This window comes from Labeo rohita, chromosome 21 (genome assembly GCF_022985175.1).
Source record: "Labeo rohita strain BAU-BD-2019 chromosome 21, IGBB_LRoh.1.0, whole genome shotgun sequence".
Taxonomy (NCBI): domain Eukaryota; kingdom Metazoa; phylum Chordata; class Actinopteri; order Cypriniformes; family Cyprinidae; genus Labeo; species Labeo rohita.
Window position 1 is genome coordinate 9,435,325 of NC_066889.1, and position 17,183 is coordinate 9,452,507.

Consider the following 17,183-nt stretch of genomic DNA (forward strand, 5'->3'; position numbering starts at 1 on the left):
TTTGTGCTCACAGCCACCTGACCTCAGTGTGTGCTCGCACTGCAATCTATAGCCCTGTCACCGGCCCGAGAGAAATAGCCCGACACCCGACAGCCATTTCGAAAATAGACCGGACCGCCTTGACCCCCCTGTCCATACACTATGGCAAGCCAATTTCACATTTATCATTAGGATTTAACATTAATATGAATTTCTATTATATCAGAATCGGCCAATAATGACTTTAAATGTAAATGTTGTCATCGGCCCGATAAGAAGAATTTATGCCGATATATCTTGCTGATAAGAAGAATAACTCGTGCTCAGGGTGTGTTAGCGATTAGATCACGTCAGCAGTGTGGCTCATTCTTGTAACAAAGTTTTGCCTGAATTATGATTAGATTCGCTGCTGCATTTAATCTGAGAATGCACATACAGAATGACACATTCCATGTATGATAGAGTAAAGTAATAGCAAGTGCAGTGGCAGCTTCCCCCCGGGTCCTAATGCCCATTCGGTAAGAAGTTTTAATTCAGTAGGGGGTGCTGTTGGCCTGCTTCTAATAAGATGAAAGTAAAACACACAAATAACATTCAGACTGTGTTTCTGATTAAATTATGCAGTAATTGATGTCACAATCATGGTTATGTTTTGATTTAAAGGCCAGAAGCTATATCTTACATTAATTTTAAAATATCACAAATATGACTCTTGTAAATTAATAAAAAATTAATTTATTCATTAATGTGTAAAAAAAAAAAAATTAATGAGTTCTAAAAGATTATCAGAATTTTTACAACTCTTTTGCTTTAGACCATGCAGCAATTTTGCTGCAGACCATGCAAAAAATGCAGCAATTGATATATAGTTTATTTATAGTTATTTTCAAAGCTTCAATGTACTGTCATTATAAAAGAACTTTAGTATTGTTTATTTAATGCAAACAAATAAGTTCTTGTTAAAAACTAACCAAAATTAAAAATAATTTGCCCGTAATTTTCACACAGGAGAGACTTGGTGCTGTTTCCAAACAAAAAGAAAATATATCAGCATCGGCTATCAGCCAAAATGAGTTGAAAAATGTTGACATATTGAATGTCGGAAAAAATCCAGCATTGTGCATCCCTAGTTAATAATTAGTTACTGTAATGTTCAAAAATCGTTCAAATAGTTACTAGTATTTATAGCACACAGTACTTATTAGATACTACAAGCTAAGGAATAAGTACTAGTATATGTACTAGTACTAGCTGAATTGATGCTAGTCACTATCCGCTTGTTAAGTCGTCATGTTACGTGTCACCGCTTCCGTGTCCAAATGCTCTATTAGATGTCACGAGAAAACAACAGTGCTAATATACACTCACAATGTGATATAATACTACTATATATAATCCTCCCCTTTAACTCTATATCGAAATCACAGATAGCCAAACAATGAAAATATATATATAAAAAAAATAATAAATAAATATAAAAATTATTTGTGTTTGGGACACTGTGAGCATGGAGACTGTAGTGTACACCGTAAGTTTGAAAACGTTTATGTTAAATGTTTAATATGAATAAACAGTGCTCATAAACGGCTGTTGAGATAGTATTGTCAAGTGAAATAATTTGAGGCTTGGACCCGGAAACTGCATTTGTTGGATGCATTACGTCACCACTTAACAAACGAATTGAAATAAGTGATAGAATTGAAATAAGTGATAGAACTTAACTTTTATAACAGATGGAAATTGCTATTGGAGTACTTACTATAATATATTTTAATTACTAACACTTATTTTTAAGGGGTACTAATTATTAAAATGGCTTGCCATACATATACACCCGTGTCTGTGCACTTCTCCAGCCACCCCCCAATCCACCGTTTTCTCTCTCTTCTCGCTCGATGTTCAGGAACGACTAGTGAGGAAGAACTCGCGCTAGTTCTGCGAGTCGGCACTAAGTTTGTGACCTGGAATAAACGAGACACTTCTAAAAAGCGCAGCGTCGAGAGGAGCCTTAAACCGTCTTGCGAAAGGGGAAGAGCAGATTTAAAGACGTGTATTCCCCAAAGACAGCGGTAAGTGATTCATTTGATTGACAGTTACGCAGTTCCTCATGATAGAATGCTGCATTGGGACGACACATTGTATAGTTTTTGTAAAGTTCTGATATTGTTGCGAATAGGCTGTGACATTATCGTAACGTATCAGTGCAGCGCGTTCTGCTCGTTCATTGAGTTGCTTTAGGAATATCTATAATTAAAGGCCAGGTGTGCGCGGAGCCAATTGAGAATAATAGCGCAAGCTGTATACGTTGGCATTGGTATATTTTCATTCTGTCACTTTGTAAATATGGAAGGATCATGTCTGGAGGGGACAGAGGGGGAGACACATGGGCAGTTTGGCATGACTATATTAGGAAAGTGACCGTGTCTGAAGACAGTGAGGGGGGCCTTCTCACATGGGACAAACTGTTGTGTAGTTTAAAGATACTGCATTCTGAAGGGGGTTTAACAGCTCTACCCATGTGGTGTAGTATAAGTGTCAATTAAGGTTTTTTTGTTTGTTTGTTTGTTTGTTTTTGTCAGTTTAAAATTAATAACTCTTTATTGTGATTTGAAAAAATGTGCAGTGGGGATCCAGAATGTATGTGTCTCAGACTTTAATAAATTAAAATCTGTTAGAAATTAGTTAAAATTCTACATCTAGAGGCAAGTACAAAAATGCTGTTTAAATGTACCCCTCTACTAGGATGGATGTTTTAAATTGTGTACATGAATCAAACATGCTTGTTTAACATGATTATCTCCCCTATCACCACCTACAATTTTAGTTCAAAATTATAAACATATTGGAGACATTTGAATTAAAAACCCAAAATTGGAAACAAATATAGAAATACATAAAAAAAAAAAGAAGAAGAAGAAGAAAGAAACAGACTAAAAGCTCTAAAAACAGGCAATATATGTCTGATCATCTATATTTATTATTTTAACATGTAAATGAAAAACATCTATGAATGTTACATATCAAATTAAACAAGAACTTACTGAATCAGATGACACCAGTTCTGTTTTTTAACAGTGAATAAACAAAAATGGATATTTCTGGTGCTTAAATTTGTGCTGTTGTGTTGACTTCCACCTCTTCGCCGTATCACTGCGCAGCACCAATAATGTCGTCAATGTTTTTGTTGCATAGCAATGTTCTGTTATGTCATATGTTCTGTTATGTCTATATACATAGGATTTCTCTTAAAAAGTGTTTTTAAGGAAAATTTGCATGTAATAGTTTCCCACGTAACTGCTTTATCAAAGACCTCTCATATTTGATTAACACTATTACAAATCATATTAGAACTTTTACTTTCTTAGCTCAGAATTGTTTTTTGTCCTGTAAATCCTTTATATTAACTTCTGCTGTGATCTCAGGAAGGTGGTGCTCACGTACGATAGTGATTTCAACCCTGTGGCTCTTTTCTAATTGGTTAAACTGACAGCATTATCATTTAGTCCATGTTACAACTCTCATGATCTCTCAGATGTTTTAAAGCTCTTGCACAGCCATGGCTTGTGTTCTCTATTTTTCAATAGGAGCTGTTTAGGGTGCTTTTGTGTAGATGATGCAGATTGTGTGTCTGTTTGTCTATGTTAATCATCTGTTGCTTCCACAAATAATTCTCTTATATAACATCTGGGAAAAAATTAAAAGAAAATATAATTACTCTACAATGTACATTAATAAGTTTATTATAGTTATACCTGTCACCATAATATTTCCTCATCATTATTTTTAAATTATGATTACCATTATTAATATGAGTAACAATATGCACAATGTGTATAGAATTATATTAATGTATCTTAATATGAAGATGGGTATTTAAAACTTTAAATAGGCCAGTATTTAAGTAGTACCATATAACAAAAAATAATATGTCTAACTGACATTAATGAAGCAAAGCAATATTTAATGTTACTGTCATTGACAAATATGTTTTTTTTTTATTTTTTTTTATTTTTATATAAATGATAGATAAATATAATTGAATAATACATTATTAAGTTAATTATAAAATTTATTTAAAATGATATGCATTTACAGTTTGATAGTAATTACTAAGCAGCTTTTCCACAGAGTGTACAAATAATTATTAAATATTCTATGTATAATATAGGCTATTTTATATATGTCTCAATATGTTTCTCTGTTTTTCACAGCCATGAGTCGCAGCATTGTGCGCCAGAGCAAGTTCCGGCATGTTTTTGGGCAAGCGGTGAAAGCGGATCAAAGTTATGATGATATCCGGGTTTCCAAAGTGACATGGGACAGTTCATTCTGTGCAGTTAACCCAAAGTTTCTGGCAGTTATAGTGGAGTCAAGTGGAGGCGGGGCTTTTCTGGTTCTGCCTCTCTCAAAGGTGAGTGGCTTGAGAAGAAAACTACTGTAACGTGTATTTCTGAGCTCTTATTTTAAAGTTAATGCACTGTGAGGATACAATAATACACTCCCAGAAAAAAGGTACAGTTCTGTCACTGGGGCAGTACCTTAAAGTACAAAAGTGAAAAGGTACAAATATGTGCAAGTACTATAATGTACCTTGAAAGGTACCAGTATGTACTTTCAAAGTATTAAAATGTAGTAAGGTACAAAGATGTACCTTTTCACTTTTGTACCTTACAAAAGTACCAACCCAGTACCAACCCAGTGTTTGAACTGTACCTTTTTTTCTGACAATGTACAATCTGTGGTCCTAAATACAGTGGACTTTATACATATTACATGTCTGCTTTACAACCTTTGTCTATTCTTTCATCTTCATGGGCTATATTTATGGGTATGTTTGTTCAAGAGCCTCAGCCACGGCTCATGTTGAGGGTGCCCATCCCCCATAGGGCTTCCATTTCACCCTCATAGAGGCGAAGGTTTGAACCCCATGGAAACAGGGTACACAACTTGCATATGTTGTCTGAAACTACTTCTGTGACATATCGAAGCTGAGTTTAGAGATGATAAGTAAGCATTTTTGAGTTTATGTAATCCGCATCATGCATTGCCATCTCTTCTTATCTGTTACTTAGCAGCTTGCATTTGCAGTATTAGCAAAGCAATGTAAATCAGTATGCTGATATCATGATCTTATGTCTATTTATCTTATAACATTTTATCACAGATAATGATGGAACTATGAAAATAGTAACCATGTTTCACAAAATCAGATTTCTAATAAAGTTCATGAAGTTCATATCATCATATGGGTTTATGTCTGCTTTCAGAACTTCTGTCATTTGCTGTTTTTTCAGATGATCAAACAATTACCAATTACAAATACAGTAAAGACATTTATAATTATACAAAAATATTTCAAATAAATGGATTTCACAGATGAAGTGGTTTCAGAAAGTATTTGGACACTGATTATATATTAGATAACAGCATTTCAAATAAGCAACATACTTTTTTGTCCAATTTATTTTTTTCTTTTTATAAAACTCCTCTCAGTTGGGCCTAAGATAATTTTAGTGATTGTTCACACAGGTGTGGTTTATCATATTTACTGATAAACAGTGTGAGTGTGCTATATTTCTTTAGAAAAAAAATGCCACTTTTTTAAAATAACAAATTACTTTGTTAAAGGTGGTTTGTGTTCAAATGTTCAAATAGCTACATTTGGGACTACTGTATAAAGTTCTCCTATAAGGTTACACAGTCACCTTAAGGTTACACAACCTACCTCCTGTAGGTTACACAGTCAACCAGGTCTTCCACACTGGAAACTATTATAGAAATGCGTTGAGTTTGAGTTTGGCATTAAAAAACATCTTATATTTCTTCCATTTGTTGCTAATACATGTGTGACCTTTGTCAATTCAAGGTCAAAGATAATATATTGATACAAAGCAGTGTTTCACATCACTGAATCCTTTTTCATGAGATTGATTCTCTAAGGGTCCATCAGTTAATGCCCTTTTAGTGTAGCCTCTGCCGAGTCACGAGCATATATCAGCAGGCCTGAAAAGACAAGCTATAAATACCCAGCTAGCCATCTCCCCTAGACTCTTTTAGGCAGGCCAAAAGAAAAACTCCCTTTTCAACGCCTCATCACAGGGTTATTAATACACACTAGGAGAATGAGGAGGGGAGTGACTGGAGGAGGAGGACCTGAACACAGAACCAACACGTGCTCACAACACGAATAACAAAATAACATTAAAAGAAGTTACATCAGAATCCTTAAATAACAACTGTCAGTTTAGAAGTACATGCTAGGCATATTACATAGTAGCTTAAAACAGCAAAACAAGCAAGAAGTCAAGGCAGAGCTTAATCTTGAGAAAATGTTGATTGTCAACCTCAGGAGGTCAAAATAAATATTAAACAAGCTTTATTTTCTATTTATTTTGCAACATTGCAACAAAATTTGGGATATATGTAAATATTTAAAGCCCAGAATGATGTGTTTTTGTAACAATAAACATTAAAATAAATTATTTTTTCTAGATAGTAAATATTTATTTCCATAAATTAAACAAATATATTTGTTTGATTTATTTATTTATTTTTTTTACTTTGGTAACAATAGTCAAGCTTGTTGAAGATAGCTTTCAGTTTATGTAAAATTTTAGAAAATGGAATGAGCCAAGCAAGACTGGGGAAAAATATGTTACTTCCTTTGTGTCACTATTAAAAATATATATATATATATATATATATATACAGGAAACTAAGACATTTAATCAGAAATGACACATTAAATTGATCAAAAGTTGCAGTAAAGAAATGTATAATGTTAAAAAAAAAAACAATTTAAAATAAATGCTGTTTATTTAGGCTATTACTCAAAGAATCATGTGAATACTATCCTAAAAAATATTAAGAAGCTGTTTTCAATAAAAAGAAATATTTCTTGAGAACCAGATTAGCATATCTGAATGATTTCTGAAGGATCATGTGACACTGAAGACTGGTGTAGTGGCTGCTGAAAATTCAGCTTTCTCATTACAGGAATAAATTACACTTTAAAATATAATAAAATATAAAGCAGTGATTTTTGTATAGTAATATTTTACAATATTACTTTTTAGATTTTTGATTAAATAAATGCAGCCTTGGTGAGCATAAGAGACTAAGATTAAAAAGTCTTACCAAAACCCAAACATTTGACGGAGTTTTTTTTAAAACTATATACAACTTTTTTTTCTGTCTCAATACTTAACATTATCGTTTATTCCTTGTTTTAATATGCAATAGGTGGGTCGAGTGGACAAAAACTACCCTCTAGTGGTTGGACACTCAGGGCCTGTTCTGGACATTGACTGGTGTCCACACAGTGACAATATCCTGGCCAGCTGCTCTGAAGACACCACTGCCATGGTAATCATCATAACAGATATTCATAAACATCTCCACTGCCTGCCAGCCATTAGCCTTTTAATAATGAACATGTTTCAGTTGCATTTTTTTTTTACAAACAAATGAAGCATGTCTCTGTATATACCTCACAGTGGAGGGAAAGATCATAGTGGCAGACAATAGTGTTAATATGGAGGGTGATGACTGGAGTTAACGGTTCGGGCATGGGACAGGAGCTGGTATTTATAAACACATGTTAAAAGGACATGTTAGCTCTTGGCCAGAAACCTGTTCACAAATAAGCCAGTGGTAATGACAGACAAGGAAAGATGGGTCTGGGTTGTCTATAGGGATGAGTCATTTCATTTTCAGCACACACTGGAACATGTGCATGTCCTCATGCACAAACACTTTTGTATACAGTGACCTCATGACGTATTTGGACACTTAAGCCACACTTGAAAGTGTATAAATGTCATTACATAAACAAAAAATAAACGAATACATTAAACAAGTTACATTTATCTTAAATAAAGGCAACATTAGTGCTCCTTTTAAGGAAAAGAATTTCATGGAAAGTTAAAATTGTAGAACAATACGCTGTAAAAAGTGTAAAAAAGATTTTCAGAGTACGTTTACAAAACATACTATTTCAGTTATTCTACTTTAAAATTTTACTTGATTTAATGTGTTACTGGCCATTTCTTTGTAATTATTTGTGATTTGTAATTTACTAGTAATTTCAAACAACAAAAATAGTAAATCCTACACCATGTTTTCTTTTCAGTGTACGTCACTGTTTAAAATTAGGACAAATAAAACTTCACCTTCTAGAACACCTGTGTGAATCTGAACAAAACTCGCTCAGGAAAGTGAAGAAGATGTTACTTGGTTTGTTTTGTATCTACTGCAATGGCATTCAGATGTTTTAAATGTGAGTATAAATGCTGAAAGTATTATATAATCTATTGAAAACAGATATGGGACGCGTTTCCCCAGAGTTTACCAAGACAATGTGGGGACGTATTATAATATATGAATGCTGTTAGTGCTGTTTCATTACATTACATTACAAACGTGAATGGCATGCACTGTATGCGCTGCTGTTAGAGGAGGTTAACTGCAGCTGCCATTGCTGCTGTGCTCACTGGGAGACCGAAATAATGTTCCTATTCAACATACTTCAAAGCAATATATAAACGTACCCAAGCAGTTCAATCCGTGCACTGTAAAAATTATTGTTTGAAGTTATATATAAAACAATGATTATTGGAAAATTGTTTCTACACCAAATTTTTTTCTAGGCTGATTGATCATTCTTGTTTAATTACCCTATTATATTAATGTTACTACAAAAAAAATCTAAACAAAAAGAATTTGCAAACTAGCATTATCACAACATTTTATTAGCAACATTTTCAGGCTTGGTGGTTTGAGTAGAGTGTGGAATTTTTCTACACATTTAAAGCAGATGAACATCTATGTATGGCTTTACCATATTTATTTTTATGTGTTTTAAAAATAATTACAAATACTAAATTGTAATATTAAAAATATTACAATTAATCCTTGGGAATTTGTTGAGCCCCCCCTGAATGAAAACCATTGCTCTAATAGAGTTGTGTTTACTCAGGTATGGCAGATCCCCGACCACACTCCCTGTCGTCCCATCAGTGAGCCCATTGTGGTGTTGGAGGGTCACTCTAAACGTGTGGGCATCATCAAATGGCACCCCACTGCCCGCAACATACTCCTCACTGCAGGTAAAGATCAATACTGCCTTTTAATAGACACCAACTTACATTTAACAGATACACAAGTGTATAAACTTGAAAAGAAGATTACTTCATTTCATTGGAAATAAACTAGAAGCAGTGGAAAGTCTTTGTTCCACCATGCAGATGGTTTCCATTCAGTGTCCTTTTGTCTCAGGCAGTGATAATCTGATCATCATCTGGAATGTGGGCACTGGAGAACCCTTGATCACAATGGATGACCATCCTGATCTCATATATAATGTCAGCTGGAACTACAACGGTAGCTTGTTCTGCACCACCTGTAAGGACCGTCGCCTTCGAGTGTGTGATCCCCGGAAAAATGAGGTGGTGGCGGTAAGTATTATGTATTATGGCAGAGGAAGGAAGGAAGACCTCAGGGCTGTTGGTAAACTTGGACATTATGGACATTTTTTCTTCTGTAGGAAAGAATGTCCCCACATGAGGGCATCCGACCAATGAGAGCCATTTTTACCAGAGAGGGCAACATTTTCACCACAGGTTTCACCAGGATGAGCCAGAGAGAGCTTGGCCTGTGGGATCCGGTAATGAAACAAAATGAATAGGATAGTTAATTTACTTACCTTCATGTTATTCCATACACATTTTGCTTTGGTTACTCTTCGACACAAATTAAAAAATATTATTAGTGAAAACTGAGAGCTTTCTGTCCCTCCATTTAAGGTCCAGTGCCCGGTTGCATAAAGCACCTTAAGTGTAATTTTCCCTTAAGATCGCCCTTATGTTTCCCTTACACTAAAGGGCGTTTCATAAAATATCCCTTAAATGTCACTTAAGGGTTTCTTTAGTTGAAACGTCATAGACCCTTAGAATTTCTATTAAGTATCCCTTAAACCCCTTTAAGTGTTGCATAAAACCCCTTAGCTGTCATTTCCCTAAGTATAACATAAGGTATGGAAAATGTCACCTTAAGTGTTAAACAGCGCGCTGATTCAATCCACGATCGTACTCTTTATATGTTAAACAGATTAATTTAGGCATTTATTCACACATAACCATTGATTAAATTACATTCACACATAATACCTCAAACAAGAGTCCGTCACACACGAGAACAAATTTATATTCGATATTTTATTCCTGTATTTTCCTACGTATTACCTGGAGATAACTTAAAAAACACACATAAACCGTATATTGTCGCAATCGTGTGTTTATTGTGTTTACGTTTCAGTTTAGCTGCAGCGATTACTGCTGTATTCCATCATAACACTTCTATGAGTCCGGATTGGACTTTCAGCGCAAGAGCGCCCTCCGGCTTCGAGTATGAATGAAACATACGCTTCATAATGTTCACATCGCCTCGGAAACTCAATAAAATGATTTTTCAGAATTTTTCGTTTTGAGTCAATTATCAGTTTGAGTTTCCGTCTCGCTTGGTCCTTCTCGTTTATATTTGGTTTATATTTTGTTCTCCTTATCCGTGTTATACTGTTTTTTGTGAAAACTTACACCACTATCTGCATTACAAAATAACGTGTCCATAGCAACAATAGATTTTTTTAACGGCAAACCTTGAATCGCTGTCGTAAAACACTTAACGGTTTCCCTTTTAGTAAGGGAAGTGTTTAAGGGATTATATGCAACACCCTTAAATCATCCCCTTAGGTAAGGGGAAATCATGCCTTAAGTTTCATACTTAAGGGAAAAACTTAAGGCTCTTTATGCAACCGGGCACTGGTAACCAAAACTTATAAGATCCAAAAATTAATAATAATAATAATTCCTTACATTATATAGCACTTTTCTGGGCACTCAAAGCGTTTTACATAGAAGGAGGGAATCTCCTCAACCACCACCAATGTGCAGCATCCACCTGGGTGATGCGACGGCAGTCATACTGCACCAGAACACCCACCACACACCAGCTTATTGGTGGAGAGGAGACAGAGTGATGAAGCCAATCAGAATTTGGGGATGATTAGGAGGGCATGATGGTCAGAGGCCAATGGGCAAATTTGGCCAGGATGCCGGGGTTACACCCCTACTCTTTTTCAAAGGACATCCTGGGATTTTTAACGACCACAGAGAGTCAGGACCACGGTTTAACGTCTCATCCGAAGGACGGTGCTCTTTGACAGTATGGTGTCCCTGTCACTACACTGGGGCTTTAGGACCCACACAGACCACAGGGTGAGCAACCCCTGCTGGCCTCACTAACACCTTTTACAGCAGCAACGCACTTTTCCCAGGATGTCTCCAATTCAGTTACTGACCAGGCTCAACCCTGCTTAGCTTCAGTGGGCAAGCAGTCTTGGGCTGCAGTGTGATATGGCTGCTAAAAATTAAGCCGTTTAATTGAAGTCTTATGAGGAGATATTATTCACAAATAAACACACATACTTTATTTATTTTTTGCTGCTCAAAAAAACATTATTATTATGTTGAAAAATGGATTTGTAAGATATTATAAATGTCTTTATTACCACATTGGATCAATTTAAAGCATCCTTGCTAATTAAAGCAGAAAAAATATACTGACTCCAAGATTCTGAATGGTATAGTGCTAAAAAAAAGCTTTTTATTTCAGATAAATGCTGATCTTTGAATCTTTTTCGTTAAATAATACTGAAAAAAGTACTCAACTGTTTTAAATATTGATGATAGTAATAATAAATGTTTCTACAACAGCAAATCAGAATGATTTCTGAAGGATCATATAACACTGAAGACTCGAGTAGTGATGCAGAAAATGTAGCTTTGATCACAGGAATAAATTACATTAAAAAATGTATAATAGAAAACAGTTATTTGGATCAAATAAATGTTAGCTTTGTGAGCAGAAGAAACAGAAAATACAATAAAAATCTTTTGACTGGTAGTCTATGTGTGTTGATTGTTGTGTAGTATAAATGAAAGTCTAAATGAAATCTGCTCGTCATATAAAGTAATCATATCTTCAAAATTATTTTTTTATGATATCTTTGTGACCTTTTTGGATGTTCTAAGTTTTGGTTACCTGGACTTTTAGTGGACTGAAAGAAACCTCTTAGGTTTCATTGAAATGTCTCAATTTGTGTTTCAATTAGCCAAAGTTTTATGAGCTTGCAACAATAAGAAGGTGATTAAATGGTGACAGAATTTTGATTTATTCATTATTAATTTTGTTGATTTTATTCTATTCATTTTTTCTATATTTTAATCAGTGTTATTTCACTGCCCTAGTTTTCTTTCAAATCACTGATGGTGCTCATTTCTGTCATTGTTTAGACTAATTTTGAAGAGCCCATAGCACTACTGGAGTTGGACACAAGTAATGGAGTTTTATTGCCTTTTTATGATCCAGACACTAACATTGTATATCTCAGTGGCAAGGTATGACTCCATGTTTCATCTTCATTTGTTATCGTACTCAGGCTGGTGCTGTAAAGTTGTTTCCATCCCTCTACAGGGTGACAGCAGTATTCGGTATTTTGAGATCACAGAGGAACCTCCCTATGTGCATTACATCAGCACATTCAGTAGTAAGGAGCCACAGAGAGGAATGGGCTTCATGCCCAAGAGAGGAATGGACGTCAGCAAGTGTGAGATTGCCAGGTCAGTTTTGCATGGTTATACTGGTTGTTTTGGATATGTGTTAGTTACTTATGTAGTGTTCTGAAATACCATATACACTGCCATTTAAGGGCTTGGGGTCACATTAGCAGGGACACATTAGATTGAAGAACAGTAAAGATACAGCAAAGATATTTGTAATGTTACAAAATATTTCTGCTTCAAATAAATGCTGTTCTTCAAATGGCTTTGAAAAAAAGGAACATCTTAACTACCTCAAACTTTCAATCAGGGTACTTCAGCTGTTTTTGAGGTAAAGTATAGAAGTTGGTCTCATTTAGGTCTTTTTAAACGTTTATGCCTGATTTTGAAAGGCCTTTTCTTTATACAAAATCAAAACCTTTTTAATATTCTCTGTACTCATTTTGTGTTATTGTGCACAATTCATCAGTGTATGTTAATCTAAACATTCCCACTGAGCATTCCTGAACCTTTTATTATTCCTCATATAGATTATATAAACTCCATGAAAGAAAGTGTGAGCCTATTATGATGACAGTACCCAGAAAGGTAAGCACATAATCTTTGTTGAGAGTTATTTCAATCCTGAACCACTATGACCACAAATCCAACTAACTGGAAATCAAAAGTTGATTATATGATGATCAAGTATGTAAAATCTGTTCATCCAGTTACATCTTTCTGTTGTTATGATGCCAGTCGGACCTGTTCCAGGATGATCTTTACCCAGACACAGCAGGCCCAGATCCAGCTCTGGAACCTGAAGAATGGATGGACGGACGAGACGCAGACCCCATATTAGTGTCAATGAGGGATGGCTATGTTCCTCCAAAGAGTAGAGAGCTAAAGGTGGCCAAGACGAATGTTCTAGACACCAGACCTGCAACACGTAGAAGCATGTCTAACGTAGATGGAAGTAGTTTGCCCGTAAGTAGAACATCTTGCTTATCTTTGGTCTTAAAATATGTCCTACTTCATAGCTTTTGTTCCTTCACCTTTTCTCACATTTCTTAAGAAGCAAATAGGGCTGGGAATTTTGTTCAGAGTCAGGTTCATTTAAAAACAAACTAACTAACAAAAAATATATTGGAACATTATAACAACATACCCCAACAATGTTTTCTGTGGTTTTGAATCTATAATGTTATGGCAAATGAATGTTTTAGCTGTAGCTTGATGTCTGATATGATAAAAAAAAAACACAGCTGCATTATATCTTTAAAAATAATTTTTAATTCATTGTCCATGGAACAAAAAACACAGTGTATCTGTTTAAATCACAAATGAATTGCATAAATGAACTGGTTCTGTTTAATGAAACGGTGAAAATAATTTACAAATGAATCACAAAAGTCTATTTTTTAATCAAATTTGGTACTTTAAAGAATGATTAAATTCTTTCTGATTCCCATCCCTAAAAGCTAAACAGTTCTTCTTCATTTCCAAATTAAGCCTGTTCTTGACTTTCTCTTTTGCTTTTTTCCCTCTCTTTTTTGCTCCTATTCATCATCCTTCTGTCACTATTCTTCTTTCTTCTGTTTCCTATTTCCAACTGCCATCTTCTTTGCTTTCTCTCAATCTCTTTCAAACTCTAGCCTCAGTTGTTGGAGAAGCTTGTTGAGGAGATCCAAAATCTGAAGGCCACAGTTCTGTCACAGGAGAAACGAATCTGTGACTTAGAGAATAAGCTCTCTAAGTACACTAATGGCACAGTCTGAATAAAGCCAACTCATCCTGTGCACACTTACCAATTCACTGCTAACCCCTCACAATTAAAGTATGAGCACAGATAGGCCAAGCCACCTCAACTCAGCTTTTATAAACAGTTTTAAACTCCAGTTCAACTGGCTGTACCGCCACTTGAATTTTTGACTTCACAGGCTTTTTTTTAAATGTGAATGAATCACCTATACAGTAGGTACATTTTGGAGCATTAGGAGATTTAATTTGGCAAAGGCACTTAGAATGCTCATCCTGATGCTTTGTAGAAAAATTGTTAATATTGTGTAGTAGTGCACAATATTAGCTGTATTCCTTAAATGCTTAAGGAATCATATCAGGAAGAATTTATGTCAGCTATGCAAAAGGTAGGCAAAAACCACCTTCATTTTAGGATTTACAAATCCTTTAATGTACCTACTGCTTTTTAACCTTGAAATGCTGACAAAGAATGACACAAGAAATGTAGCTGCAGCTTTCTGTAGTGGTTAACAGTCATAGTGTCTTTGGTAGTCTCTGTGTGAACATACCTCATTGTAAAGACCAGGACTTGGGATCAGATGGTAGCATATGTAGCTCTTATTTGGTCAAGCAACATCTATGGCATGACTATGATATGTCAGGGCAGTAGCGAGCTCAGTAATGCCGCCAATATACTACACGATTTCAAAGTTTTCGAATTGCTGTTCGATTTATACTAGACTAACTTGTTTAGGCCACATGAAGTTGCTGTGGTTTGGTGATTTTGGGTGACACATCACAGTTTCACTAGAAAGAATCCTGTCTCATTTACAAAATGCATTCGCAATAACTGATACAGTAATGGAGAATTGATACGGACTGGAATTCCTCCAATTAATGGTGATCTGCAAGAAACCTGTGATGTAGATTGTCTGTGCACTGATTTGCAGCAAAAAAACAAAAAGAAAAAAGAAAAAAGGAGAATGTGGAGGACAGATGGTTGAGAAGACGACTTCTCCCCCCAAAATTTCTCTTCTACTATATCTTGTTCTCTCATTGGCTGTAGTTCATCGCCATTGTCATTTCCAGTCAAAATATTTCACACTGCAGGGCCCAGATATTTAGCCTGCTAATTATTTTTTGAGTATCAATGCTTTTCTCAGATCATGTCTTTTATAATTTACGCTATACAAGCATCACTCACATGAATAAATACTGCTTTGCCTCAGATTTCAGGCTTATTTCCAGAAAAAAAATTTTTTGATGGTGACCTCCAGAAAAACTGGGCCTAAAATCGTGTAGCGTATACCTGGCGTAAGAGTTCTGCACATTACTTCATGCCATTTTATCGTAAAGGGACAGTTCACCCAAAAATTCTAATGCTCTTGATATACTCACCTTTATATTGTTCCAAAATATGATGTATTCTGTAAAATATGTTGAAAGTTGTTGCTAAATGTCCAAGCTGCTTTTTCCATACAGTGAACGTGAGTGATTACTCAGGCTGTGGAGCTCCAAAAATAACAAAAAATAAGCACAAAAACGTACCATAAAAGTGGTCCATATTACTTGTGCACTAAATTCCAAATGTTCTGAAGACTTGCCAGGTTTGACATCAGTGATGATTCTTGTGCAGCAGATTGTGATGTCACATATTTAAAAATATTTAAATCAAACCAAGCACATATATTTGAGATCTACATCAGAAGGAATTAAAAACAGCTATTTATGGTCTGTTTGTCATACAAATTATATATAGAACACAGAGGACTTGGAATACAGTGCTTGAGTGTGTCAGTGTGTTAATTAGTAATATATATATATATATAGAGAGAGAGAGAGAGAGAGAGAGAGAGAGAGAGAGAGTTTTTTCTTCTTTTTTAATCATGCCAGCATTGATACATTGATACACACTTTCATTGCACGGAAAAACAGCCTGAACATTCTCTTAAAATAAGATAGGATTAAAAGAGACATGTAACTTAGGTGAGTAAACAAAAACAGTTTTCATCCTTGGGCGAACAGTTCCTTCAGGCAGATGCAGGTGGCTCCTGGGCAAATTTTTATATAAAGATATCTAATGTTATTAACATAAATCTAATGATTTAACATAAAAAGCAAAAGGATGTTTGCATAGCCAGCAGCTTTCCATTTGACCCTCTTTGTATGAGTGCTTGCATTATAGACTCTACTATTTTGCTATTTTACTAAATTGCTACTAACCTCTCACTTTACACATCTCTGCCTTTCCAGCTTTGACCAACACAATTAAAACTCATGTGGCTTCTGTTTAACATTTCAAAATGTAAATATTATTCTAAAACAACAACAACAACATCAACAAAAAACCATGAAAAACAGCAAAACATCAAAACCAAAGACTTTGATTTGTGTTTATATAGAGGATAATTTGTGAGTATTATGGTTTGAATAAAACTCTTTTTGTACAAAAAATGTTGCCATTGTTGCATGCATTGTCACTTGCTTATAATCTATTTGATAATTTATTTCTAGGCACATAGCGAACAGTGTCTCTGTTCTATTTTTAGTTATAGGATCATACAGCTAGCACATTTTTTATTATATAAACAACCCAGGAACAAAGGGTACTGGTTTGGGTGCAATATCCTCAAGGTCTCTTACCCTATTCAGGTGGTGAGCTGTTAATATTCACTTTTCAATGTGTTCCACCTCTGTAGCATGTGAAGGAGATTCAGAAGGCATTAAAGCAAGAATTGCTTGAATCTCAGACATTCAAGTGCCAAAACCTCCATTAGTTCCACTAGACTGCTATTGGCCTGCTTCCTATAGCTAAGAACAGTTTGTGGATTAAAGTATTGTTAATGATTTCTAAAGAAGGGGGAGCAG

The 17,183-nt window shown here is 35.1% G+C and overlaps 1 protein-coding gene across 1 annotated transcript; it reads left to right on the forward strand.

The window, feature by feature from the left end:
* The first annotated feature begins 1,846 nt into the window (after window positions 1–1,846).
* On the forward strand, window positions 1,847–16,764 carry coro6 (coronin 6). The gene is made up of 11 exons (XM_051093843.1): window positions 1,847–2,048; window positions 4,191–4,390; window positions 7,222–7,344; window positions 8,957–9,086; window positions 9,256–9,434; window positions 9,524–9,643; window positions 12,330–12,434; window positions 12,511–12,656; window positions 13,127–13,184; window positions 13,335–13,562; window positions 14,231–16,764. The coding sequence occupies exons 2-11, from the start codon at window positions 4,193–4,195 to the stop codon at window positions 14,351–14,353; spliced, it is 1,410 nt and encodes a 469-aa protein (XP_050949800.1). The 5' UTR covers window positions 1,847–2,048; window positions 4,191–4,192; the 3' UTR covers window positions 14,354–16,764.
* Window positions 16,765–17,183: the final 419 nt, after the last annotated feature.